The 27139-nt window shown below is 38.4% G+C and overlaps 1 protein-coding gene across 2 annotated transcripts in view; it reads left to right on the top strand.

Moving 5' to 3' along the window:
- Positions 1–27139, top strand: part of VAMP7 (vesicle associated membrane protein 7) — an 88736-nt gene that overhangs the window by 13838 nt on the left and 47759 nt on the right. For both annotated transcript variants that reach the window (XM_027533812.1, XM_027533811.1), the window contains exons 2-5: positions 76–230; positions 6686–6743; positions 12038–12175; positions 24169–24259. In XM_027533812.1, the coding sequence (XP_027389613.1) occupies positions 85–230; positions 6686–6743; positions 12038–12175; positions 24169–24259 (433 nt within the window). In that variant the 5' untranslated portion in view covers positions 76–84. The remainder of the gene's footprint in view (positions 1–75; positions 231–6685; positions 6744–12037; positions 12176–24168; positions 24260–27139) is intronic.

Consider the following 27139-nt stretch of genomic DNA (forward strand, 5'->3'; position numbering starts at 1 on the left):
TAGTAAGTTACTTTTGAAAGGTTTTGTCAAAGAAATATTCTAAATCTTATGTTTCTTTTTTTTTCTTTTTGATAGATTGAAGCCATGGCTATTCTTTTTGCTGTTGTTGCCAGGGGAACCACTATCCTTGCCAAACATGCTTGGTGTGGAGGCAACTTCCTGGAGGTGACAGAGCAGATTCTGGCTAAGATACCTTCTGAAAATAACAAACTAACGTACTCACACGGCAAGTGAGTTCTGCTCTGTGTGGGTAGCGGGTAAAAAAAATTATATTATTATACTCAGAACAGTAGAAAACTAGAAAAGCAAGCTTCTCAGTAGATAATTTGAATAAGCTGACAGAACAATAATCTTTACCAGCTTAGAAAATGTCTGGTTCTATTAATTTTAAATTTAACTAAAAATTATTTTATTCTGTCACCTAAGTGATACTCATATTTTAAAGAACAATATGGAAATGTTAGATATAAAAGTGACTCTGCTATAGAGCTCTAGGATATGTGAAACTTGATATAGTTATGATAAATAACAATTATTTGTTCATTCTTTCTGTAAATATTTACTGAGCACTTAACTGTCACCAGACACTTTGGTGGTGCTGGAGATACAAGAAATTACTCAGTATTTGTCCTCGTTGTTTAATGGAGGTTATAGTTTAATGAAGGAGATGGTCAAATTCATAGATAATCACGGTAGAGAGTAGAAGGTAGTGGGTAGGGGGGTGGTATTCCAGGTAGAAGGAACAGCTGGTAGAGAAGTATGGAGACATGAGCTCATGATGCATATTTAGTGAACTTCAGGTGATTCTCTGTGACTGGTGCCCAACGTCATGAAAATAAAGCCAGAGAGATTGACAAGAGAAGTCCTATAGGGCCTCATAGGCCACGTTAAGGGGTTGCCACAGTGGGCAATGGGAAGGCATTGAATGTTTCCAGCTGGGGTGTGACATGGTAAGGTTTTGCTTTAGAAAGATCACTGTTGTGGCTGGTTGGAGAATGAATTGAAGGGGGCATAGGTGGGAAATCTTAGTAATCGTAAATATTGCCTCAGCCTTCCTCCTTAATACTTAAAAATCTTTCAATACCTAACTCATCCTAATTTCCTTAGACCCTATCTCAGGAGGAGGTCCTTGTTGGTTTCCAGAAGTAACTCCTTATATCATTTAGGATTTAGTGTAAGTTACTGCAACAGAGAGACCCTAAAAGACAGTGTTAATTTATGAGATATCCCAGAGAGGAAGACTTTGGGACTGTTGGAGTGGCTCTGCCAGTTTTAATTAGTGCCTTCCAATTCTGGCCAAGGCAGCTTCTTCAGTTCTGGTATTTTTTAAGGCACAGTCCAGAAGTGGCTGATAGTATTGTTCACTACATCGTTATGTAGCTAACCTAGCTGGAAATGAAGACTAGAATTTGTCATTTCTAGCTATGTAGCCATGTGCTCAGCTAAAACTCCATTACTCTGGAAGAAGTTATAGGGTATCAGGAGACAGCTCACAATCTTCCAGTCTACTGTTCTGGGCCTCCAAAATATTTGGATGTGCTCTTCTTCCCAAAGCACACTTCCTCTCTGCAGGAAGTGGCCCCAAAGATTTATCTGATCGCTCTGTCCAGCTCCAGGTCCAGACAATCTGGGTGATAACAGTCCTCTCTGTCATACCCAGGGATGACTCCTGTGGCCTATTGACATGTAGATGTCACTGCTTCCCAGCAGTATTCAAATACTACCACACAGCAATTTCAGAGACTCCTGTTCAGATCCAGGAGTGGTTCTGCTTTGCAGGAAGAATTTCTTCATCTTTTCTCCCTTTGTTCTCCCGGAGGCTTTTCCTGGTACATTATCCTCTGTGGCCACGTCCAAAATGGGTATTAGTGAGTTTGTCATCTTTGGAAACTACAGGTTCTGTAGTCTACTACTCTCTGCTGTAGTTTAGGGTCTGAGAAGTTACCTGGGGGTTAAATGACCCCAGTTGCTCGTGAGTATGGCTTTAGGGTTTCTTAAAAAATTTGCTGGGCTTAACGATCATGTTTCTAGTTAGTTTCCAGGAAAATGCTCAGGGAAAGCGTGTGTCATCTTTTTAGAGGCAGGACTGGGAAGCAGGGTATGCACCTTCCACTCACATTTTATCAGGCAGAACTTATCACATAGCCATATCTAACTCTAAGGGAAGTTGGCTATGTAATGCAATGAAAATGTGGTTATACTGCAAGAAAGCAATGTTAACTTATCTGCTGTGTCTTTCTACCTGCATCCTTACCCAGTCCTACCTGGTCTCATTTGGAGTAAGTATCCATCACTGAGTTGTTTCTTTCTTTTTAAGCTTCTACCTTGGTTTCTTTCCTATAATCATGTTCCATCATCCCAATCAAAGATAAAGATATCTTTTATTTCAGTCAGTTCAGTTCACTCAGTCATTTCCACTCTTTGTGACCCATGGACTGCAGCACGCCAGGATTCCCTGTCCATCACCAACTTCCGGAGCTTACTCAAACTCATGTCCATCGAGTTGGTGATGCCATCCAACCATCTCATCCTCTGTCATCCCATTCTCCTCCCGCCTTCAATCTTTCCCAGCATCAGGGTCTTTTCCAGTGTTATTACTGTATACCAAAATAAAAAGTTCCATTTTATTATGTGAAAATCATTGCTTCCTGAAATCTGACCTTCTTCTTGCTATTTCTTTCTTTCATTAATAGCATCACCAGTCATTCAGCTGGCTAATCTTAAAACTTCAGAATCACATTTGACTTCTTCACCAAATCTTTGCCATTCAGCTACAAGAGGTATTTCAGTCTCCTCTCTCTACATTCATCATAGTGTTTGTCCAGGCATTCATTGTTTCTCATTCCTAATGACCTCCCCCTAACTGGTTTTTCGTCTCCCCTGGTGGCTCAGTCAGTAAGGAATCGATCTGCAATGCAGATCACCTGCAGCACAGGAGACACAGGTTTGATCCCTGGATCAGGAAGGTCTCCTGAAGAAGGAAATGACAACCCACTCCAGTATTCTTGCCTGGAGAATTCCATGGACAGAGGAGCCTGGTGGGCTACAGTCCATGGTGTTGCAAAGAGTTGGACATGACTGAGTGACTAAACCACAACTGGTTTTTCTGCTTCTAGTTGGTCCCTCCTTAAATCTGTATTTAACATTCCTAAGATTATACTTTCTTGCTTAAAACCCAAACTAAGCCTTCATTATTTTGTGTATTTCTGTTACATCTTTGTCTCTATAGATATCTTTGTCATTCCCAGACCAATCTATGTTATTTTAAGCTTTGGTATATTTTTTTTTTCTTGATTTTGCATCTTGGAATGTCCTTCCCCTCCTATTTTACAGGTCCCAAATGAAATACTTTCTAATTTTCATTTTAATCCTTCTAAAAGGGCGATTCTAATAATGTCCCTTCCTTCAGCAGGTACGCAGGATAAAGTTTCTTAACACAACTTGAAAAATTCTTCAAGATCTGCCTCTTCTGGCCTCATCTCTCATTATTTGAGCTCTCAGTTTTGTTCTTCAGCCATACTTAGCTATGTGCATATCAGTTCTGGGTTTGTTCTCTCTTTTTAGCCTCTGCAATAGCTGTTACTTTTTCAAAATTTGAGTTTGTCTTCCTGAGCTTATGTTTCCTCTTCTAGAAACCCCTGAAAACTCCAAGACTGTGCCAGGTGCCTCCTTTTTATGTGTCTCCATAGTATCCTGTCGGAGAAGGCAATGGCACCCCACTCCAGTACTCTTGCCTGGAAAATCCCATGGACGGAGGAGCCTGGAAGACTGCAGTCCATGGAGTCGCTGAGGGTCAGACACAACTGAGTGACTTCACTTTCACTTTTCATTTTCATGCATTGGAGAAGGAAATGGCAACCCACTCCAGTGTTCTTGCCTAGAGAATCCTGGGTGGGGAGCCTCGTTGGCTGCCGTCTATGGGGTCGCACAGAGTCGGACACAACTAAAGTGACTTAGCAGCAGCATAGTATCCTGTGTTTATCCATTATAGCACTTCTGACACTGTGTTATAATTGCAATCTTCATTTTTTGTCTCTGTACCGTGACTATAGGCTCTTTGATGGCAATAACCATACCTCATTACCTCCTATGGTCTTTGCACCAAGGTACTCCCAAGTGTGATTTTGTTGTTGTTGTCCAGTCACCAAGTTGCGTCCGACTCTTTGTGACCCAGTGGACTGCAGCATGCCAGGTTCCCTGTCCCTCATCATCTCCTGGAGTTTGCCCAAGTTCACATCCATTGAATCAGTGATGTCATCTAACCATCTCACCCTCTGTCGACCTCTTCTCCTTCTGCCTTCAATCTTTCCTAGCATCAGAGTCTTTTCCAAGGAGTCAGCTGTTTGCATCAGGTGGCCAAAGTATTGGAGCTTCATCTTTAGCATCAGTACTTTCAATGAGTATTCACGATTGATTTCCTTTAAGAATGACTGGTTTGATCTCCTTGCTGTCCAAGGAACTCTCAAGAGTTTTTTCCAGCACCACAGTTCGAAAGCATCAATTCTAAATGTGATTTCAGTTCTGTCAGTTCAGTCACTCAGTCGTGTCTGATTCTTTGCAACCCAATGTACTGTAGCACACCAGGCTTCTGTGTTTTATCACCAACTCCTGGGGCCTTCTCAAACTCATGTCCATTGAGTCGGTGATGCCATCCAACCATCTCATCCTATATCGTCCCCTTCTCCTCCTGCCTTCAATCTTTCCCAGCATCAGGGTCTTTGCCAATGAGTCAGTTCTTTGCATCAGGTGGCCAGAGTATTGGAGTTTCAGCTTCAGCATCCATCCTTCCAAAGAACTTCCAAAGTCCTTGAGAACCCCATGAAAAGTATGAAAAGGCAAAAAGTGTGGTTTAGCAGAAACAAATTTTGTGGGGGAAATGATGACTTCCATTTTTGCACCTGCTGTGTTTGTCTATGGTATATCTAGTTAGATATGTCTAACCAACAGTAGCATATTCAGGCCTTGAGCTCAGGAGATAGGTCACATTTAGATTTGGAAATCAGTGTAATTGTATTAGCTGAAAACAGGTATCGGCAGCAAAACATGAAAGTGGGTGCCACCCTCCAAGGAGTCTTTGTGAGAAAAGCAGGGGACTGAGGATGCTGGAAAGCATCAACAGAGAGGGAAAGAGATTACCATATAAACCAGGCAAGCCTGGTGTCAAAAAATCTAGTGAAGAGAGAGCAGTTTCTAGAGGAAGGAAGTGGTCACAGTATCAAATGTGTCAGAAAGAGCCACTGGATATGGAGTGTGGAAGTGATTGGTGGAGTTGATGTGAACAGTTTCAGAGTGGTGGAGGAAGACATTTGAGTTCCAATACCTCCCTATAATTCACATAAAACCTCTATGTGAACATTAATGATACAATTCAGCAGCTACTCTTGTCTATCTACTTGCCCAGAGTAGAAATCTGGGAAGCAAAATCGAGTTATCCCTCTGCCTCAACCCCAGTAGCCAGTCCTCAAGTTCTTTTCTCTGTTCCTTCTTCATTGCCCATAGTACTTTAGTTTGTTTCCTTCAGTGTTCTACTTCAGTACTTCAGTAGTCTCTTGCCTGCTCCTCCTTTTTATTAGTTCTCATACTCTAGCCAAAACATCCTTTTCTGTGGCAGTTCTGATCACTCTGTCCCCTTGCTAAGACCATTTGATACTTGATCATTGTTCTTAGGATTGTATAGATACAGTGAGACTTGAAAACCTTATACAAGATTTGAAAGTATTTGCTTGCTTACAACCTCCTTTGTGGAAGCCATTTATTTTTGTTCCGTACATTCTATACTTTAGCCATGTTAATTAATTTTACTTTCAAACCCATTATGTGCTGTTTTATCCCAAAGCCCTTAAGCTTGTTGGTCTCTCATTCCAGAACTCTCTTCACTTGTTCTTCTTCTTGCCATCTGTTACTTAGTCTTCAGGTTCAGCTCAGACATGTGCTCTGGGATGTCCTCCAGTTACCCTTTGCCAAACTCCTCTATATAAGATATGGGTGTCTCTTCTATATCCCCATAGCACCATGTACTGCCTTTAACTCTTCCCCTCCCCTCTAACTCTTTATCATCCTCCTTACTATGCTGTTCCACAATTGCCTGCATTTTCATTCTCTGAAGGCAGGGACTGATGATTTTGCTTATTTGTATCCTCAGCACCTAACCCAGTAACTGGCTCCGAGTCGATGCCAAATATATGTTATTGTTGAGTATCTGGTAGAAAAAAATGTTTGCTCTGTGTGGCCCATTTGGGTGTTTATCTTAATTATGTGTCCTTCAGATGTCATCTCTTGTTCAAACCTTAAGAATCTGAGACTTCTCTAGCAGTCCAGTGGTTAGGATTCAGTGCTTTCCCTGCTGGGGCCTGGGTTCAATCCCTGGTCAGGGAACTATGGTCCGGAATGCCATGCAGCAGAGCAAATACAGTCCAATTATGCTTTCTTAGATATTATTATTATGGATAATGTGCATCATGTTGCACTATTTAGATAGAATAGAGACCCTGTTTTAATTTCTTATTTATTTCTATCAAGTTTGACTTGAGAGAAATAGGTATATAGGGGAGAAGGAAAATAGACAGTATTTGTAAATAATATGGTCATGTTGGCAGTTCTAAAATTTCTTATACGTAGATAGAAGATAGAAGTGAAAGAGATATTGCTCATAACCACAGTAAGTTTTATATCTTTTATTCTACAGTTATCTGTTTCATTACATCTGCCAAGACAGGATTGTATATCTTTGTATCACTGATGATGTAAGTAATTTGAGGACATGTTGCTCTTTAACTATGTGTAAAATTAGTAGAGTTAGTTCTTAATTATCTGTATCTGTGGTGGGTAAAGTTGACGCAAATATAACTTTCTATAGCTCAGAATTGTTTTTTATGCTTTGCATTTGTCATGTAGAGTAGCAAATCACAGAAAAAGTTGATATCTGGGTATTTGCAAATCAGTTTGGTTTTGTAGAGTTTTAGCTGAACCTTTTATTATAACTTCTATACTTAATTTATTGTATAGTGAGAATTGGTGTTCATTATTATGATTCTTCAGTATCAGACCCTCTCAAAATTTATCTGAAATAGTAAATAGATTATTTCACTCCTTTAATCAGTAGTTAGTGAATTTTCTAATGTATGTGGACTTTGGGAAAACGGAATCACAACACATTATAATCAACTTTGTAAACCCATAGTTTACAATGGTAGGTTGTTTTTTGAGTATTTGTAGTTTGATGCAAAATGCTCAGTACCTTAACAGTGCCATCCAGGTCCTCTCTCCTCTCTGCAATCCTAGTGTCGACTTCTTCTTGGACACATTTCCCTTATGGTTTCAAAGAGCTACGTGCTTGTTTATTTGTGTCCAAAAAAGAGGGGCTATGTCTTCGCAGGTCTCTTCCTGCAGGAATGAGGAAACTCCCCAGAGGTACACCTTTCCCTTCTCCCACTTTCAAAGCGGACTTTTCATGCCTTACTGGCTAGGACTAGGTTATGTACTTATTTTTAAATTGGAATTGGCATGATTGCCATAGATCATGGTTCTTAATGTTTATTGTATCACAGACCTCTTTGCTGCTCATGGATCACTCCCAGAATTTTTTAAATGCATGATTTTATTAGGTTGCTGCAAAAGTAATAGCGGTTTTGGACCCTGAATTTTAAATCATTATAACTAGGCTCAAACACATCTTTATTAATCAAAATAAGAACCATTATAATCAACACATTTTTGCCAATGAGAAATAAGCTTGATTATTCCTGTAGCAAAAAAATCCGTGCTTCAGGATTTGATGAACTCTTGGAAAGCTTTTTCTGTGTGCTGCTGGTCGTGGAAGCATTTTCCTTGCAAAAAGTTGTTGAGATGCTTGAAGAAGTGGTAGTCAGTTTGCAAGAGGTCAAGTGAATATGGCAGATGAGGCAAAACTTCATAGCCCAATTCATTCAACTTTTGAAGCATTGGTTATGTGACAAGTGGCCGGGCATTGTTGCAGAGAAGAACTGGGCCCTTTTTGTTGACTGATGCCGGCTGCAGGCATTCCAATTTTTGGTGCATCTCCTTAATTTGCTGAGCACACTTCTCAGATGTTAATGGTTTCGCCAAGATTCAGAAAACTGTAGTGGATCAGATGGGCAGTAGACAACCAAACAGTGACTAATACCTTTTTTTTTCTCTTGGTGCAAGTTTGGCATTGGGAAGTGCTTTGGAGCTTCATCTCAGTTCAACCACTGAGCTGGCTGTTGTGGAAAATCCAGTTTTTGTAGCACATCACAATCCAACCAAGAAGTGGTTTGTTGTTGTTGTGTAGAGTAAGAGAAGATAACAGTTCAAAATGATGATCTTTTTTTGATTTGTGGTCAGCTCAGGAGGCAAAAGGTTGTCTGAGGAGGCCTTACAAATAACTGAGAAAAGAAGAGAGGCGAAAGGCAAAGGAGAAAAGGAAAGATATACCCATCTGAATGGAGAGTTCCAAAGAATAGCAATGAGAGATAAGAAAGACTTCTAAGTGAACAATGCAAAGAAATAGAAGGAAGCAATACAATGGGAAAGACTGGAGATTTCTTTAAGAAAAGGGAACATTTCATGCAAAGATGAGCACAATAAGGACAGTAACAGTATGCACCTAACAGAAGCAGAAGATACTAAGAAGAGGTGGCAAGAGTACACAGAAGAACTGTACAAAAAGATCTTCATGACACAGATAACCGCAATGGTGTGATGAGTCACCTAGAGCCCCACATCTTAGAGGGCAAAGTCAAGTGGGCCTTAGGAAACATCACTATGAACAAAGATAGTGTAGGTGATGGAATTCCAGCTGAGCTATTTCAAATCCTGAAAGATGATGCTGTTAAAATGCTGCATTCAATATGCCAGCAAATTTAAAAAATTCAGCAGTGGCCACAGGACTGGAAAAGATCAGTTTTCATTTCAGTGCCAAAGAAGGGCAGTGCCAAAGAATGTTCAGACTACTGCCCAATTGCACTAATTTCACATGCTAGCAAAGTAATGCTCAAAATTCTCCAAGCCAGACTTCTATAGTACATGAACTATTAACTTCCAGATGTTCAAGTTGGAGTTAAAAAAGGCAGAGGAACCAGAGAGAGATCAAATTGCCAACATCTGTTGGATCATAGAAAAAGCAAGAGAATTAAAAAAAAAACATCAACTTCTGCTTCATGGACTACACTAAAGCCTTTGACTCTTGTGAATCACAACAAACTGTGGAAAATTCTTAAAGAGATGGGACTACCAAACCACCTTAATTGCCTCCTGCAAAACCTGTATGCACGTCAAGAAGAAACACTTAGAACAGGACATGGAACAATAGACTGGTTTCAAATTGGGAAAGGAGTATGTCAAGGCTGTATATTGTCACCCTGTTTATTACATGCAGTGTACATCATGCAAAATGCTGGACTGGATGAAGAACAAGCTGGAATCAAGATTGCTGGGATAAATATCAATAACCTCAGATATGCATATGATAACCACCCTTACGGCAGAAAGCAAAGAACTAAAGAACCTCTTGATGAAGGTGAAAGAAGAGAGTGAAAAAGCTTACTTAAAACTCAACATTCAAAAAACAAAGATCATGGCATCTGTTCCCATTACATCATGGCAAATAGATGGGGAAACAATGGAAAGAGTGACAGACTTTATTTTCTTGGGCTCCAAAATTGCTGCAGATGGTGACTGCAGCCATAAAATTAAAAGGCACTTGCTCCTTGGAAGAGAAAATATGACCAACCTAAACATTAAAAAGCAGAGACATTACTTTGCCAACAAAGGTCAATATAGTCAAAGCTATGGTTTTTCCAGTAGTCATGTATGGATGTGAGAGTTGGACCATAAAGAGGGCCAAGCATTGAAGAATTGATGCTTTTGAACTGTGGTGTTGGAGAAGACTCTTGACAGTCATTTAGACTGCAAGGAGATCAAACCAGTCAATCCTAAAGGAAATCATCCCTGACTATTCATTGGAAGGACTGATAATGAAGCTCCAATACTTTGGCCACCTAATTCAAAGAGCTGACTCATTAGAAAAGACCCTGATGCTGGAAAGTACTGAAAGCAGGCAGAGAAGGGGATGATAGAGGACAAGATGGTTGTATGGCATCACTGACTCAATGGACATGATTTTGAGCAAGCTCTGGTAGATGGTGAAGGACATGGAAGCCTGGCATGCTGCAGTCCATGGGGTTGCAAATAGTTGGACACAACTGAGTGACTCAACAACAACAACAGTAGGCAACCACTTATCAAACTTTTTCACCTTACCAATTTTCCTCAATTGCCAAATGATCATAGAATGATAAACATTGAGTTCTTGGGTAACTTCTCATGTAGTTGTAAGAGGATCAGCTTTGATGATGCTCTCAGTTAGTTATTGTCAACTTCTGATGGCCAGCCACTGTGGTTCTTATTGTCAAGACTTGATTTCTTTGGAAAATTTCTTGAACCACCACTGCACCATACAATTTGTTAGCAGTTCAAGGGCCAAACACATTGTTGATGTTGTGAGTTTTCTCTGCAGCTGTGACATATATTGAACTCAAATAAGAAAATCACTCAGATTTGCTTTTTGCCTAATATAATTTCCATAGTCTAAAATACATATAGTTAGCAAGTAATAATTAGCAAAAATCATAAAACAAGAAATGCTCATTAAAATGATATGTAACATAACCACATGTATTTAAAAATATTTCAATATCAAATGGCAAAGTTCAACAATGCAAAATCGAAATTACTTTTGCACCAACCTAGTAATACCAGTTATGTTGAAATCCAGTATTCAGAGCTTCCCTGGTGGCTCAGTTGATAAAGAATCTGCCTGCAATGCAGGAGACCTGGGTTTGATTCCTGAGTTGAGAAGATCCCCTGGAGACAGGAACAGCTACCCACTCCAGTATTCTGGCCTGGAGAATTTCATGGACAGAGGAGTCTGGCAGGCTACAGTCCATGGGGTCTCAAAGAGTCAGACACAACTGAGTGACCTTCACAGTATTCAAAATAGTTTAAATATTGATTTAGTAATACATGCTTCTTTATGAATTCACTAATAACAAGATATAGTCATGGGTTTAATAAAATAGTTTTGATGTGGTGTTAAGTATTAATGATATTTTGAGAGATGTCTGTAACTGATGGTACATGTAAAAAAGACTTCTCTTGGTGACAGAGTCCCAGGTACTGTTTAATACTACTCTATTTTGTTACTACATTCACAGTTGAAATTTGAGTTAAAGTTTGGTGAAAATAATGAGTTTTTTTTTTTTTAATCCAAGTACATTGGCCCCTTGAATTTGGACCATTGACCCAACTTTAAGAACTCTTGGCTTAGACTATTAATCTTAGGTGAAATGGAGATGTGTGTCAACCACAGTGATTATCACAATGACTTATATTCCCTGGTTTCACTGTATTTTCTAAAATTATTTTAAAAATCCAGTTATATTTGAAATGACTGATGTGAAAGTGCTGGGAGTAGGTGAGAAATAGCACTAAATTTGGGATGGTCAGAGTTGAGTCTTACATTTCTTAAGCTATAATTATACTTTTGTGTATAGGTTATACACATACATACACTTTTTGACTGGAACTAGACAAGAGTACATTCCTTGATCTTTTCAAATATACCACCACTACTGAAAAAAGTTAATTAAAAGTTTATGTCAATAGTGTTATCTTTGTGTGTGAAAGACTGTACTATTACTATGGATTTCTCAAGCATCTTCTCGTGCTGGATTTTCTAATAGATCCTGTGAAAGATATGGATGGAGTAAAACCCAATTCCTGCTCTTAAGATGCTAACCTAGGTATTGTTATCTTAGTTGGCAGTAATCTAACATTTGGATTCGACTCAGCTCTTTCATTTACTAGTTTCACTTTTGGCAAGTTAGTTTCTTTTCAGAGCCTTTGTTTCTTTATCTGTAAAATTAGGTCAGTTCCTCCTCATAGAATCATTGCTCAGTAAATATTAGCTGTTCTTACGGTTGTTTTTAATCATCCATATCATTTTTGTTTAGTGTTAACTCTGTATTCATCTCCTCAGGATTTTGAGCGTTCGCGAGCCTTTAATTTTCTGAATGAGATAAAGAAGAGGTTCCAGACTACATATGGTTCAAGAGCACAAACGGCACTCCCATATGCCATGAATAGTGAGTTCTCAAGTGTCTTGGCTGCACAGCTGGTAAGATCTTTCTCGGGATATAGTATTTGATTCATATCTTCTTTATTACTTTAAAGAACCATGGATATAGAGGACCCTGACCTGCAGTGTATTTTTCTGACTGTTATTATATGCCAAGATAGTAAAACTTCCCAGATTAAAAAATATATATAAATGGGCCATTTTAGGATGGAAAGTGATATTCTCTATAAATGGTGGTCAGAGTATCTCATGATTGGGAAGGAGATTAAAGATCATCTACTTCAACTACCCATTTAATGTGTAAATCCACTCAACATGCCAAATGGTGACTTAACCTGTAGATTAACTTCTACCTTCCCACAAGGTAAATTTAATTTTTGGGTAGCTCAGTTAGTCATTTGAAAGTCTCTTTATCTGTATGAATACTTAATTCTCAGTTCAGTGAATTTATACATATATATATACATATTATACATATATATATACATAGATATATACATATACATATTTATATACTTTTTACAGATACAAAACATCTCATGACCCTAAAGGAGTCCTCATGTTCCTATGCAGTCAGGTCCTTCCCTGAGGCAACCGCTTCTCTATTTTTGTCACCATAAATTAGTTTTATCTTTTCTAGAATTTCTTATAAATGGAATCATACATTATATACTCTTTTGTATCTTCCTTGTTTTGCTCAGTGTAAGGTTTTTGATATTGATCCATATTGTATAAATCAGTAGTTTCCTTTTTTTCTGAGTAGTATTGTATGCATATAACACAATTTGTTTATCCATTCACCTGTTGCTGGATATTTGAGATACTTCCAGTTTTCAGCTATCACCAACAAAACTATTATGAACATCCATGATGTACAAGTCTTTGCACAGACATGTGTTTTTATTTTTTTTTGGTAAATACCTAGGGGTGGAATTGCTGGGTCATATGGTGAATGATGTTTAATTTTATAATGAATCATCAAACTTTTTTCCAAAGTGGTTGTACCATTTATATTCCCACTAGTACTTCCAGTGTTTCTGCATACTTGCCAACACTTGTTACGGTCTGTCTTTTTAATGTTATTCATCCTTGTGGATATGTAATGATATCTCATTGTGGTCTTATTTTGCATTAAAGAATGCTTACTTTTTATCCATCAAACCATATGAGTGCAAAGACAGAAGTTTTATCTATGATAGTGTTGTGAATGAGAAAAAAGGACTCACTGTCGTTGAATAATTTCCTGTTTGTTTCTCCTGTAAGTGTTGTTTTTAATACCTTTTTGAGGATTATACTTCTAAATATGCATCCTATGGGGATGAAGTTTGTTTAAATAGTTAATGAGTCTTTATTATTCAGTTGGTTTGTTTCATACTTCCACTAGGAAATACTTATATACATGCACCTATGTAAAACACCATCAGCAAAATATATACCAATGCCCATTTGAAAATAAATAGGGTCAGGTTGATGGCCAAGATGGTGAAGTAGGAAACCCTGAGCTCACCTCCTTCCATGGACACACCAAAATTACAACTATTTACGGAGCAGCTATTGATGAGGAAGATCAGAAGACTAGCAGAAAGGATCTTATACTACTGAAGATACAGAGAAGGAACCGCAGCAAGACAGAGGGGCAGGCACACAGTATAATCAAGATCCATACCTTGGAGTGGGTGGCCCACAAGTGGAAAGATAATTACAATTGCAGCGATTCTCTCCAAGCAGCTAGGGGCTCAAGCTGCCCATGGGGCTCCCCAGCCCTGGAGTCCTCCATTGGGAAGAAGAGCCCCCAGAATATTTGGCTTTGAAGGCCAGCAGGGCTTAATTTCAACAGTGCTGAAAGACTGTGAGAAATAGAGACTCTACAGTCTTTATACAGCATGTATAAAATCCACATGCTCAGGAAATGAGGGCAGAAGCAGTAATTTGAAAGGAGCCCAGATCAGATCCACCTGCTGATCTTGGAGAGTCTCATGGAAAGGTGGAAAGCCACTGCAGCTCACCCTAGGGACATAGACATTGGTGGTAGGCATTTTTGGGAGCTCATTCTACCATTCTGTACCAGTGGAGCCCATAAGGACGATTTAGGAATCTTCCCTTTAGACTATTAATGTCAGGACGTGGTCCTACCCACCAGCCTATCTGCACCAATGCTGAGACATCTCAAGCCAAACAACTAGCCAAACAGGGAATCAGCCCCACTCACTGCAGGCTGGTTGCTTTAAGAACTCCTGAACCTACAGGGGTCTCAGGACATGGCCCTGCACACCAGTGTGTGTGCACTAGCCCTGGGAACCCCCACTTAGGCCCTGCAGCCAGAGATCCTGGAACCTGGATCTGCCCACCAGTGAGCCAGCATTATCCCCAGGGCCAGGATCACCTACCGGTGAGCAAGCGCCACCCCAGGACCCCCTGGACCCCAGCCTCACCCACCAGCAGGCTGACACATCAACTCTGGAACCTCCATAAGCCTTCAGCCAGAGATCCCAGGGCCCAGCTCCACAAACCAGTAGGTCTCACCAGCCAGTGGACAAACAGCAGTCCCAGGACCCACTGGATGCTTGCCCTGCCCAGCAGTAGGCCAACACCAGCTCTGGGACCCTCCAAGGCCCTTCAGCCAGAGATCCCAGGACCCCCTGGGTCTCTGCAGCCAGCTGCCTTATGACCTGGCTCTGCCCACCAGTGGCTGACAGCCTCTGCACAAGGTAAGGTCTGGGAACCAACCAGACTGGGGGCCAGCCATGCCTACCAGATTGTCCACAACAGAAGGACCCACACAGCCTATGTAGGTATTGTCCGTACAGCATATGGCTCTGGAGACCAGAGGGAAGTGCACTGCTAGGATTCATAGGACGTTTCCTAGAAAAGGCCACTTATTCAGGGTCAGGAAATGTAACCAACTTACCAAATACATAGAAATTAAAAAGGAAATTAGGCAAAATGAGACAGAGGAACATGTTGCAAATGAAAGAACAAGAGAAAAGCCCATAAGAAGAGCTAAGTGAAGTGGACATAAGCGACCTACCCAATAAAGAACTCAAGGTAGTGATTGTAAAATGATCAAAGAACCCAATAAATGATTGGATTAACAGAGTGAGAAATTAGAATTTCTTAACAAAGAGAATATGTAAAGAATGACCAAGCAAAGATGAAGAATACAATAACTGAAATAAATAAACTAGAAGGAATCAACAGTGAATTGTATGATCAGTGAGCTGCAAAACAGAGTAGTGGAAATCTCTGAAGCTCAACAGAAAAAAAGAAAAAAGAATAAAAAGAAATGAGTACTGTTTAAGATACCTCTGAAACACCATCAGATGTACTAACATTTGCATGGTAGGGCTTCCAGAAGAAAGGAGAAAAGGGGGCAGAGAACATACTTGAAAGCAAATTAACTGAAGACTTCCTTAACTTGGGGAAAGAAACAGAATCCAGGTCCAGCAAGCACAGAGAGTTCCCACAGGATCCACCCAAAGAAGACCACACCAAGACATTATAATTAAAATGGCAAAAATTAAAGATAAAGAGAGAATATTAAAAGCAGCTGGGGAAAAGCAAAATGTTGCACACAAGGAAATTCCCATAAAAGGCCAGAATGGAGTGGCATGATATTTTTCAAGTGGTAAAAGGGAAAAACCGACAACCGAGAATCCTCAACAAGGCTTTCACTCAGATTTGATAGAGAAATAGAAAGTTTTACAGATAAACAAAAGCTAAAAGTGTTCATCACCACCAGGCTTGCTTTAAAGGAAATGTTTAAGGGGCTTCTCCAAGCTGAAAAAAAGGTTGTAAGAAGAAATATGAAAATTATGAGAGGAGAAATCTCATTGGTAAAGGCAAATACACAGTAAAGGTACTAAACCAACCACATATAAAGCTATGAGGAGGATTACAAAAGGAGTAAAATCACCCATAACCACAATAAGGGATTTCAAAACAAAAAGAGGTATAAAATATGTCAAAACAGTAACTGTGGGAGGGGGCATAAAAATGTAGGGTTATTAAAATGCATTTCTACTTAAGAGATTAAAAACTTAAAATAATCATGTAGATATATACAGATTGTTATATACAAACCTTATGATAATTGTAAACCAGAAAACCTATATTAGATATACACAAAGGGAAAGAAATCCAAATATAACACAAAAGATACTAATCAAATCATAAGGGATGAAAGCAAAGGACCAAAAGAGAAGTACAAAAACAACTGAAAAACAATTAACAAAATGGCAGTAAATACATACCTATCAATAATTAAATGGAAATGGACTAAATGCTCCAGTCAAAAGACACAGAGTGGCTGAATGGATAACAAACCAAAACCCGTATATGTACTGCCTACAGGGGACTTGGTGTGGCTCTAAAGACAAAAACAGAAAGTGAAGGGATGGGAAAGGTTATTCCATGCAAATAGAAATGAAAGGGAAGCTGGGATAGCAATACTTATATTAGAGAAAATAGACTTTAAAACAAAAACTGTAAGAGACAAAGACATTAATGATAAAGGAATTAATCCGAGAAGATACAATTGTAAATGTATATGCACCCAGCATAGGAGCACCTAAATATATAAGGCAAATATTAATAGACATAAAGTAAGAAATTGATAGCAACACAGTAATAGTAGGAGAGTTTAACACCACACTTACCTCAATGGACAGATCATCCAGACAGAAAATCAGTGAGGAAACAGTGGTCTTAAACAACACATTACACCTAATTGGGCTTAATTGACATATATAGAACATTCTGTCCAAAAGCATCAGAATACACATTTTTTCCAAGTGCACTTAGCACATTCTCCAGGACAGATCACATGCTGGGCATAAAACAAGCCTCAGTAAATTTAAGAAAAATTGAATTCATGTCAAGCGTTTTTTCTGACCACAATGTTATGAGGCTAGAAATCAACTATAAGGGAAAAAAATGCAAAAAACACAAACACTTGAAGGCTAAACAATATGCTACTAAACAACAATGGATTACTGAAGAAACCAAAGAGGAAATAAAAAAATACTTGGAGAAAAAGAATACTTGAAGACAAATGAAAATGAAAACACAGTGATTCAAACTCTATGGGATCCAGCAAGAGCAGTTCTAAGAGGGATGTTTATAGTAATAGAATTTTACCTCAGGAAACAAGGAAAATATCAAACAAACATTACACTGAAAGGACCCAGGAGAAGAAAAAACAAAACCCCAAATTAGTAAAAAGAAAGAAATCATAAAAATGAGAGCAAAAATAAATGAATCAGAGATAAGGAAATAATAGAAAAGATCAATGAAACTAAGAGCTAGTTCTTTGATAAGATAAAGCCGATCGCTTTTATCCAGACTCATCAAGAAAAAAATAGGGTTCAGATCAATAAAATAAGAAAAAAGGAAAAATTAAACAGATAACACAGAAATACAAAGTTCATAATAGACTACTATGAACAACTATATGCCAATAAAAAGGACAAACTAAGAGAAACAGGGAAATTCCTAGAAATGCACAGTCTCCCAAGACTGAACCAAGAAGAAATAGAAAACATGAACAGAACAATTACCAGTAATGACATTGAAAATTGAAGTTTTAAAACTTTGAACAAACAAAAATCTAGGACCAGATGGCTTCACAGGTGAATTCTACCAAACATTTAGAAAACTCTTCCAAAAATTGCAGCAAAAGGAACACATCCAAACTCATTCTGTAGGTCGTCACCCTGACACAAAAACCAGACAAAGATACCACAAATGAAGAAAATTACAGACCATTATAGCTAATGAACATAGATTTAGAAATCACAATTTAACAAACTGAATTCAACAATACATTGAAAGGATTATACACATGATCAAGTGGGATTTATTGCAAAGATGCAAGGATGGTTCAGTATCTGGAAATCAATGTGATACACCATGATAACAAATTGAAGAATAAAAATCATGATTATCTCAATAGGTACAGAAAAAGCTTTTAACAGTATTCAAATCCATTTATGATAAAACCTCTTAACAAAGTGGGAACATACCCCATCATAATAAAGGGTATATATGACAGGCCTACATCTAACATCATACTAAGTAGTGAAAACCTGAAAGTATTCCCTCTAAAATTAGGAATAAGACAAAGATGCCACTCTTGCCACTTTTATTCAACATAGTTTTGGAACCCCTAGCTACAGTAATCAGATACAAAAAAGAAATGCAAGGAATCCAAATTTAAAAAGAAGAAGCAAAATTGTCTCTCTCTGTAGATAACCATCATACTATCTATAGAAAATCCTAAAGATACCACCAAAAAAGCAATTGTTAGAAATAATACAGTACAATTGCAGGATACAAAATTATACAGAAACCTATTGCCTTTCTATATACTAAAAACAGACTATCAGGAAAAGAAATTAAGAAAACAATCCCACTTAACCATCACGTCAAAAATAATAAAATACTTAAGAATGCATTTAACTAAAGAGGTAAAAGACCTGTACTCTGAAAACTTTAAGAACCTAATGAAAGATATTGAAGATATTGAAGAAGTTGGAAAGATATACTGTGTTCATGGATTTGAAGAATTTATATTGTTAAAAATGATTATACTAAAAATAAAGACTATGCTATGCATTATACAGAGGCAATGCCATCCCTATCAAACTAGCAATAATGATTTTTTTTTAACAGAACTAGAACAAATAATTCTAAAATTTGTGTGGAGACATAAAAGATGGCAGAATGGCCAGAACTATCTTGAGAAAGAAGAAAAAAACTTGATGTATTACACTCCCTCATTTCAAGCTATACTACAAAGCTGCAATAGTGAAAACAGTACAGTACTGTCAAAAAAACAAAAAAACAAAAACAGACACATATATCTGTGGAATGGAATGCATGCATGCTCAGCCTTGTCCAACTCTTTGTGACCCCATGGACTGTACCAGGCTCCTTTGTCCATGGGATTTTCCAGGCAGGAATGCTGGAGTGGGTTGCTGTTTCCTTATCTGGGGGATCTTCTCAACCCAGAGATTGAACCTGTGTCTCTTGTATCCCCTGCATTGGCAGGTGGATTCTTTACCACTGAGCCACCTGGGAAGCCCATAGAACAGAATAGAGAGCCCAGAAATAAAACCCATGCTTATATGGTCAATTAATCTATGACAAAGGAGGCAAGAATATACAGTGGGGAAAAAAGCTATCTTTTTCCCTTTCCACTAAATGGTGTTGGGAAATCTGGACAGCTACATGCAAAAGAATCAAACTGGACTACTTTCTCACACCGTGGACACAAATTAAAAATGGATTAAAGGTTTAAATATAAGACTTGAAACCATAAAACTTCTAGAAGAAAACATAGTATGCTCTTTGACGTTGGTATTGATAGTTTTTTTGGACATGTCTCTGGCAAGGGAAACAAAGTAAAAATAAACAAATGGGAGTACATCAAACTGGAAAGTACATCAAACCAATACAAATTTCCTTCCTCAGTGAAGGAAATTACCAATAAAATGAAAAGGCTGCCTACTGAAAGGGAGAAGATATTTGCAAACAATGTATCTGATAAGGGGATAATACCTACAATGTGCAAAGAACTGATAAAACTTGGACATCTAAAAAACAAACCACAATGGAGTATTACTCAGCCATTAAAAAGAATACATTTGAATCAGTTCTAATGAGGTGGATGAAACTAGAGCCTATTATACAGAGTGAAGTAAGCCAGAAAGAAAAACATCAATACAGTATACTAATGCATATGTATGGAATTTAGAAAGATGGTAACGATAACCCTGAATGTGAGATAGCAAAAGAGACACAGATGTATAGAACAGTCTTTTGGACTGTGTGAGAGAGGGCGAGGGTGGGATGATTTGGGAGAATGGCATTAAAACATATATAATATCATATGTGAGATGAATCGCCAGACCAGGCTCAATGCATGATACAGGATGCTTGGGGCTGGTGCACTGGGATGACCCAGAGGGATGGTATGGGGAGGGAGGTGGGAGGGGTGTTCAGGATGGGGAACATGTGTACACCTGTGGTGGATTCATGTTGATGTATGGCAAAACCAATACAATATTGTAAAGTAATTAGCCTCCAATTAAAATAAATAAATTTATATTAAAAAAAACCCAACTATAAAGTGGACACAAGAGCTGAATAGCCATCTTTCCAAAGAAGACAGACAGATGGCCAACAGGCACATGAAAAAAGATACACAATATCACTATTTGTCAAGGAAAAGCAAATCAAAACCACAGTGAGAGATATTACCTCACACTTGTCAGAATGGCTGTTGTCCAAAAGGCAAGAAGTTAACAAGTGTTGGTGAGGATGTAGAGAAAAAGGAACCCTGCTATACTGTTGATGGGAGTGTAAATTGGTGCGGCCACTATGGAAAACAATATGGAGATTCCTCCAAAAATTAAAAATAGAACTACCGTATTATCAGCAATTCTGCTCTTGGGTATTTATCTGAAGAAAACAGAAACACTAATTAGAAAAGGCACATGCACCCCTATGTTCATTGAAGCATTATTTACAATAGCCAAGATATGGAAACAACCTAAATGTGCATCAATAGATAAATGGATAAAGAAGATGTGATATGTATATACACACACACACACACGAGTATTACTCCGCCATAAAAAAGAAGGAAATCTTGTCACTTGCAGCAACATTGATGGATCTAGAGGATGTCTTGCTAAGTGAAAAAAAGTGAGAAAGACGTAGATACTGTATGATTTCACTTATATGTAGATTCAAAAAAAGAAGCATAATAAAACACTAACAGAGATACAGATACAGAGAAGAAATATATGATTGCCAGAGGGAAAATGTTGGGGGTAGGACAGAAATAGGTGAAGGAGTCTGAGTTACACAATTCAAGTTGCAATGTAAAAGAGTCACAGGTATGAAATACGCCATTGTGAGTATATAGTTGTAACTATATAATGTCTTTAGATTTTGACATATGATAACTAAGCTTACTGTTTGTGATCATTTTGAAATGTATAGAAATACTGAGTTCCAAAGAATACCAAGGAAAGGTAAGAAAGGCTTCTTAAGTGAACAATGCAAAGAAATAGAAGAAAACAATAGAACAGGAAAGACTAGAGATCTCTTCAAGAAAACTAGAGCCACCAAGGGAACATTACATGCAAAGATGGGCACGGTAAAGGACAAATGGTATGGATCTAACGGAAGCAGAGGATATTAAGAGGTTTCAATAATACACAGAAGAACTGTACAAAAAAAGGTCTTAATGACCTGGATAACCACGATGTTGTGATCACTCACCTAGAGCCAGATATCCTGTAATGTGAAGTCAAGTGGGCCTTAGGAAACATCACTATGAACAAAGCTAGTGGAGGTGGTGGAATTCCAGCTGAGCTATTTCAAATCCTAAAAGATGGTGCTGTTAAAGTGCTGCACTCAATATGCCAGCACATTTGGAAAATTCAGCAGTGGCCATAGGACTGGAAAACATCAGTTTTCATTCCAATCGCAAAGAATGTTTAAACTGTCGCACAGTTGCACTCATTTCACATGCTAGCGAGGTAATGCTCAAAAACCTTCAAACTAGGCTTCAATAATACATGAACCAAGAGCTTCCATATGTACAAGCTGAATTTAGAAAATACAGAGGAACCAGAGATCAAATTGCCAGCATCTGTTGTATCATAGAAAAAGTAAGAGAATTTCAGAAAAAATTCTGCATCATTGACTGTGCTAAAAGCCTTTGCCTGTGTGGATCACAAGAAACTGGAAAATTCTTAAAGAGATGGGAATACCAAACCACCTTAACTGTCTCCTAAGAAACCTGTATGCAGGTCAAGAAGCAACAGTTAGAACCAGACATGGAGCAATGAACTGGTTCCAAACTGGGAAGGGAGTATGTCAAGGCTGTATATTGTCACTCTTGATTATTTTACTTACATGAAGACTACATCATGTGAAATGCTGGGCTAGATGAATCACAAGATGGAAGCAAGATTGCTGGGAGAAATATCAAAAACCTCGGATATAGCAGATGATACCACCCTAATGGCAGGAAGCGAAGAAGAACTAAAGAGCCTCTTGATGAAAGTGAAAGAGGAGAGTGAAAAAGCTGGCTTAAAACTCAGCATTCAAAAAATAAAGATCATGACATCTAGTCCTGTCATTTCATGCGAAATAGATGGGGGGAAGTGGAATCAGTAACAAATTTTATTTTCTTGGGCTCCAAAATCACTACAGACAGTGACTCCAGCCATGAAATTAAAAGATGCTTGCTCCATGGAAGAAAAGCTATGACAAACCTAAACAGTGTATTAAAAAGCAGAGATATCACTTTTCTGACACAATCCATCTAGTCAAAGCTATGGTTTTCCCACTAGTCATGTACAGATGTTAGAGTTGGACCAGAAAGAAAATTGGGGCTTCCCTGGTGGCTCAGACAGTAAACAATCTGCCTGCAATGCGGGAGACCTGGGTTCCATCCCTGGTTTGGGAAGAGCCCCTGTAGGAAGGCATGGCAACCCACTCCAGTATTCTTGCCTGGAGAGTCACTATGGACAGAGGAGTCTGGCAGGCTGTAGTCCATGGGGTCTCAAAGAATCAGACATGACTGAGCGACTAAGTACAGCATAAAGACAGTTGAGTGCCGAAGAACTGATGCTTAGGTGCTGAGAAGACTTGAGAGTCCCTTGGACAGCAAGGAGATCAAACACGTCAGTCCTAAAGGATATCAACCCTGAATGTTCATTGGAAGGACTGATGCTGAAGCTGAAGCTGAAGCTCCAGTACTTTGGATACCTGATGCAAACAGGCAACGCAACGGAAGACCCTGATGCTGGGTTAGACTGAAGGCAAAGGAGAAGGGGCGACAGAGGATGAGATCATTGGATAGCAACACCTACTCAATGGACATGAGTTTGAACAAACTCTTGGAGATAGTGAAGGACAGGGGAACCTGGCGTGCTGCAGTCCATGGGATCTCAAAGGGTCAGACACGACTTAGTGACTGAACAGCAATGTGTTGTGCAACAGAAACTAACAAACTCTCATAACAAACTCATAATCTCAAAACAGACTCATAGAAAAAGAGATCAGAGAGCTAGGGTTGTGGTGAGGGATGATTGGATAAAAGTGGTCACAAAGTACAAACTTCCAGTTATAAGATAAATAAATACTAGGGATATAGTGGACAACATGATAAATATAATTAACAGTGCTTTATGTTATACATGAATGTCATTGAGAGTAAATCCTAAGAGTTCACATCATAAGGGGAAAAAAGGTATTTGGTTCAGCTGGCAGTAAAACTTTCAATTTAGCCAGTTTATCTTTAGCTCCAGATATGTGTGTGAACCTCTAAACAAATCTGTGCCAGAATCTTGTCTATAAATGGAAATAAAAATAATGGTATCTTCATAGAGTTTTTGCATGGTTTAAATAATATCCCATATTTGAAGCACTTAGCACAGTGAAGTGACTGGAATATTGTGTTTTGAGTCCACGATTATTTGCTATAGATAATAACTTCAAAATATATACTCTCATCAGTGTCTTACATTTTTAGATCCTATAATAAGCCAGTGAAAATAGCATGCATACTCTTATCCCAACAGATACAAAAATCGATGCCCAGAAGCTAGGCCAGTCCCTACCTCATCACACCCAAGAAATAAGAAAAGATTAAGAGTACCTTTTCCCTAACCTGTTACTTCTGCCTCAACTACAGTCTTTTCTCCTTTCTTCCTTGTCTGAACAAAGATTATATAACACCCTACTTCTGCCCAGGAATCTCAGATGTGTATTTGATATACTTAGCTTTATTTCATTTGAAATAAGGTGATATTTTTATAACACTTATATTTCATATGGTAGCAGATTTTATGCTTTTGTATATTTTTTCCCTAGGTCTGGTAACAATTTTTGAATGAAGTGACATCTCTTTTGTACCTATGTTGTAGCTTTCCTCAGTGTCATTCCTCTTCTCTTTGTTTTCGTATTGTGAATAATATCTGGGTATCATAAGTTAAATCATATTTTTTTTATAGAAGCATCACTCTGAGAATAAGGGCCTAGATAAAGTGATGGAGACTCAAGCCCAAGTGGATGAACTTAAAGGAATCATGGTCAGAAATATAGGTATGTTTCATGACATACTCTGCATGTATGTGGGCAAAAATGATATTAGATTACTTGATTGGGGTCAGATCATTCTAGAGAAATTGAAATAGCACTTCTTTATTCTTAATATTGGAAGGTAATTGTCAGCTGAGTTGTGGATATTTCTTACCTTAATACTGCCTGCTGTATGAATGGTTTCTTTTTAGCATTTATGACTTTCTTCATTCTAAATTGGTTAGTTTAGGGACTTCCCTGGAGGTCCAGTGGTTAAGACTTCTTCCAATGCAATGGATGAGGGTTCAACCCTTGTTTGTGGAGCTGAGATCCCACATGGCTTGAGACCAAAAAACCAAAGCATAAACCAGAATCAATGTTGTAACAAATTCTGTAAAGATGTTTTAAAAAAATAAATACATTAGTTTACTTAGCAAGACTTATGTCTAAGACTCTTAAATAGTTTCAATTCAGAATAATTCAGTCAATTTGGGTTAGAAATACCCAGATAGTTGATATTATCAGTATAGATACTTAGAGTATAACTCTTTGACCTCCTTGTAAAGTTTGTTACTCTTGACTGAAAGAAGTAATTGGATCAAAAAACTGACTGTTCTATTCTTCAAGAGAATGAACTGTGACATAAATTTCATTGGCCTGTGTTTTGTCAAGAACCTATATAGCACATTAAAATAATCCAAGAAAATACATCAAGTTTATTTTTTGATTGATTATAATGATGGTATTTAGATTTAGGATGATGTTAATTTTTACTAGCTCCAGTTTTCACATTGTAGTTCTTGGGCTAGCAGCATCATTATCCTCTGGGTTCAGTTCAGTTCAGTAGCTCAGTCATGTCTGAATCTTTGTGACCCCACGGACCACAACACGCCAGGCTTCCCTGTCTGTCCTCAACTCCCGGAGCTTACTCAAACTCATGTCCATCGAGTTGGTGATGCCATCCAACCACCTTATCCTCTGTCATCCCCTTCTCCTCACTCCTTCAATCTTTCCCAGCATCAGGGTCTTTTCTATTGATTCAGTTCTTTGCATCAGGTGGCCAAAGTAATGGAGTTTCAGCTTCAGCATCAGTCCTTCCACTGAATATTCAGGACTGATTTCCTTTAGGATGGACTGGTTGGATCTCCTTGCAGTCCAAGGGACTCTCAAGAGTCTTCTCCAACACCACACTTCAAAAACATCAATTCTTCAGTGCTCTGCCTTCTTTATGGTCCAACTCTCACATCCATACATGACTACTGGAAAAACCATAGTTTTGACTAGACGGACCTTTTTTGGCTTCATGTACCAGGTTTTTCAGCTGGAAACTGGCTTTAAGAAGCGTTTCACCTGACTTCCCCAGGACCAAGCTGTTTCCTTAGAATTGATTGTGATTAACTTGCAAGCAGTTTGAATTGAGCTGTTTGAATAGTAAAATGTTTGAGCTGTTTAAAATCATTTTTTAAACTCTAGGGAAAAACCACTAATAATTGAGATCCCAGTTATCTAAATATTTTGAGGGTGCTCCCCCCAACAGGATTCCAGCTGATTTTATGTTTAAAAGCAATGGTCCTTGCTCATGTGTCTTCTAACTAAATGGACTGACTTGCCCAAAGGCAATTTAGAATACCAATGGCCAATGGGGAACTTTTGAAATTCTCAAGCTTAATTTCCATAAAGCCAGATTTAATTACAATAGCTCAAAAATTTCCAGACCTGAGTGGAATGCTTATTTCATTTGGTATTTTGGGGCTTCCCAAGATTATTAGGAGTCTCCCTAAAATTGCCTCTCTAAAATAAAATTTTTAAATGAACTGAGGCAAACAGTGAGATAAAATGGCTCCGAAAGCTTCAGGCTCTTCCTTGGGTTTTTTTTTGTTTCAGGCTCTGCCTCCAGTGCCATCTCATCTCTCTCCCTCTGCTCTTCGTGGCTGGACTCTACAACTGGCCACCATCTTCCCACTTCCTTTCTGTTAGGGGAAACACATTGACTGAAACTGCCCACCCTGGCCAGGCACCATAGTAACTGTTTACATGAGTTGTTTTACAACAGGAGGTCCTGGTAAGGAACACGGAACTAATAAACCACCACCAGTTGGAAGAGTTTGGGAAAGGTGACAGCATGTGTCCAACCACCTCCTAGAATCCTTCTCGCTGGCATCCATCTTGGCTGAGCAATGTATGCACTACTGGGAAGGACTCTGAGTCAGAATGACTGGCCAGAGACAACCCAGAAATTAATCCCATCCTCTGGGAACCTGTTAGAAATGCAAATTTTCAGGCCCCACCCCAAGCCAACTGAATCAGAAACTCTTAGAGTGGGAAATCTGTGTTTTCACAAGCCCTCCAAAGGATTCTAATGCATACTCAAGTTATAGAACCACTCTTAAATATATCTTGTAAGAGGAATGTCTTACATACAATAAATTCTTTTATAAAATTGAACAAAAATTGGTACATAAATGCTTTATAAAATGTTTACCTTCGATGTCATTTTATAAATGTCCACTTATAATTTTGAATTTACTTTTACACTATTAGAATACTTGAAAGTAATGAAAAGATGTTTTAAAAAATTTACTGTCTCACCATCCTAAAGTTTATTTCCATTTACTTTACTTTAAATTTTTATTCATATGTTTACATAGTTGAAAGTCATATTTTATATTCAGTTTTATGGAGGCACTGTAATATAGTAATCGAGATTTGGAGTCATATATGCCTGAGTTTGAATCCTTATTTCACTTCGTACCTTCTGGTAGGCCTTCATCAACCCTCTAACCTTTCTGACCTTTATCTGCAAAAGAAAAGGAGATAATAAAACCTAAGTTTACCAGGATAAAAATGGTAATATATATATAAAACACTTCGTACAGTGCTTGACACATAGTAAGAGCTGAATTA

The sequence above is a fragment of the Bos indicus x Bos taurus genome, chromosome X (genome assembly GCF_003369695.1).
Source record: "Bos indicus x Bos taurus breed Angus x Brahman F1 hybrid chromosome X, Bos_hybrid_MaternalHap_v2.0, whole genome shotgun sequence".
NCBI classification, from domain to species: domain Eukaryota; kingdom Metazoa; phylum Chordata; class Mammalia; order Artiodactyla; family Bovidae; genus Bos; species Bos indicus x Bos taurus.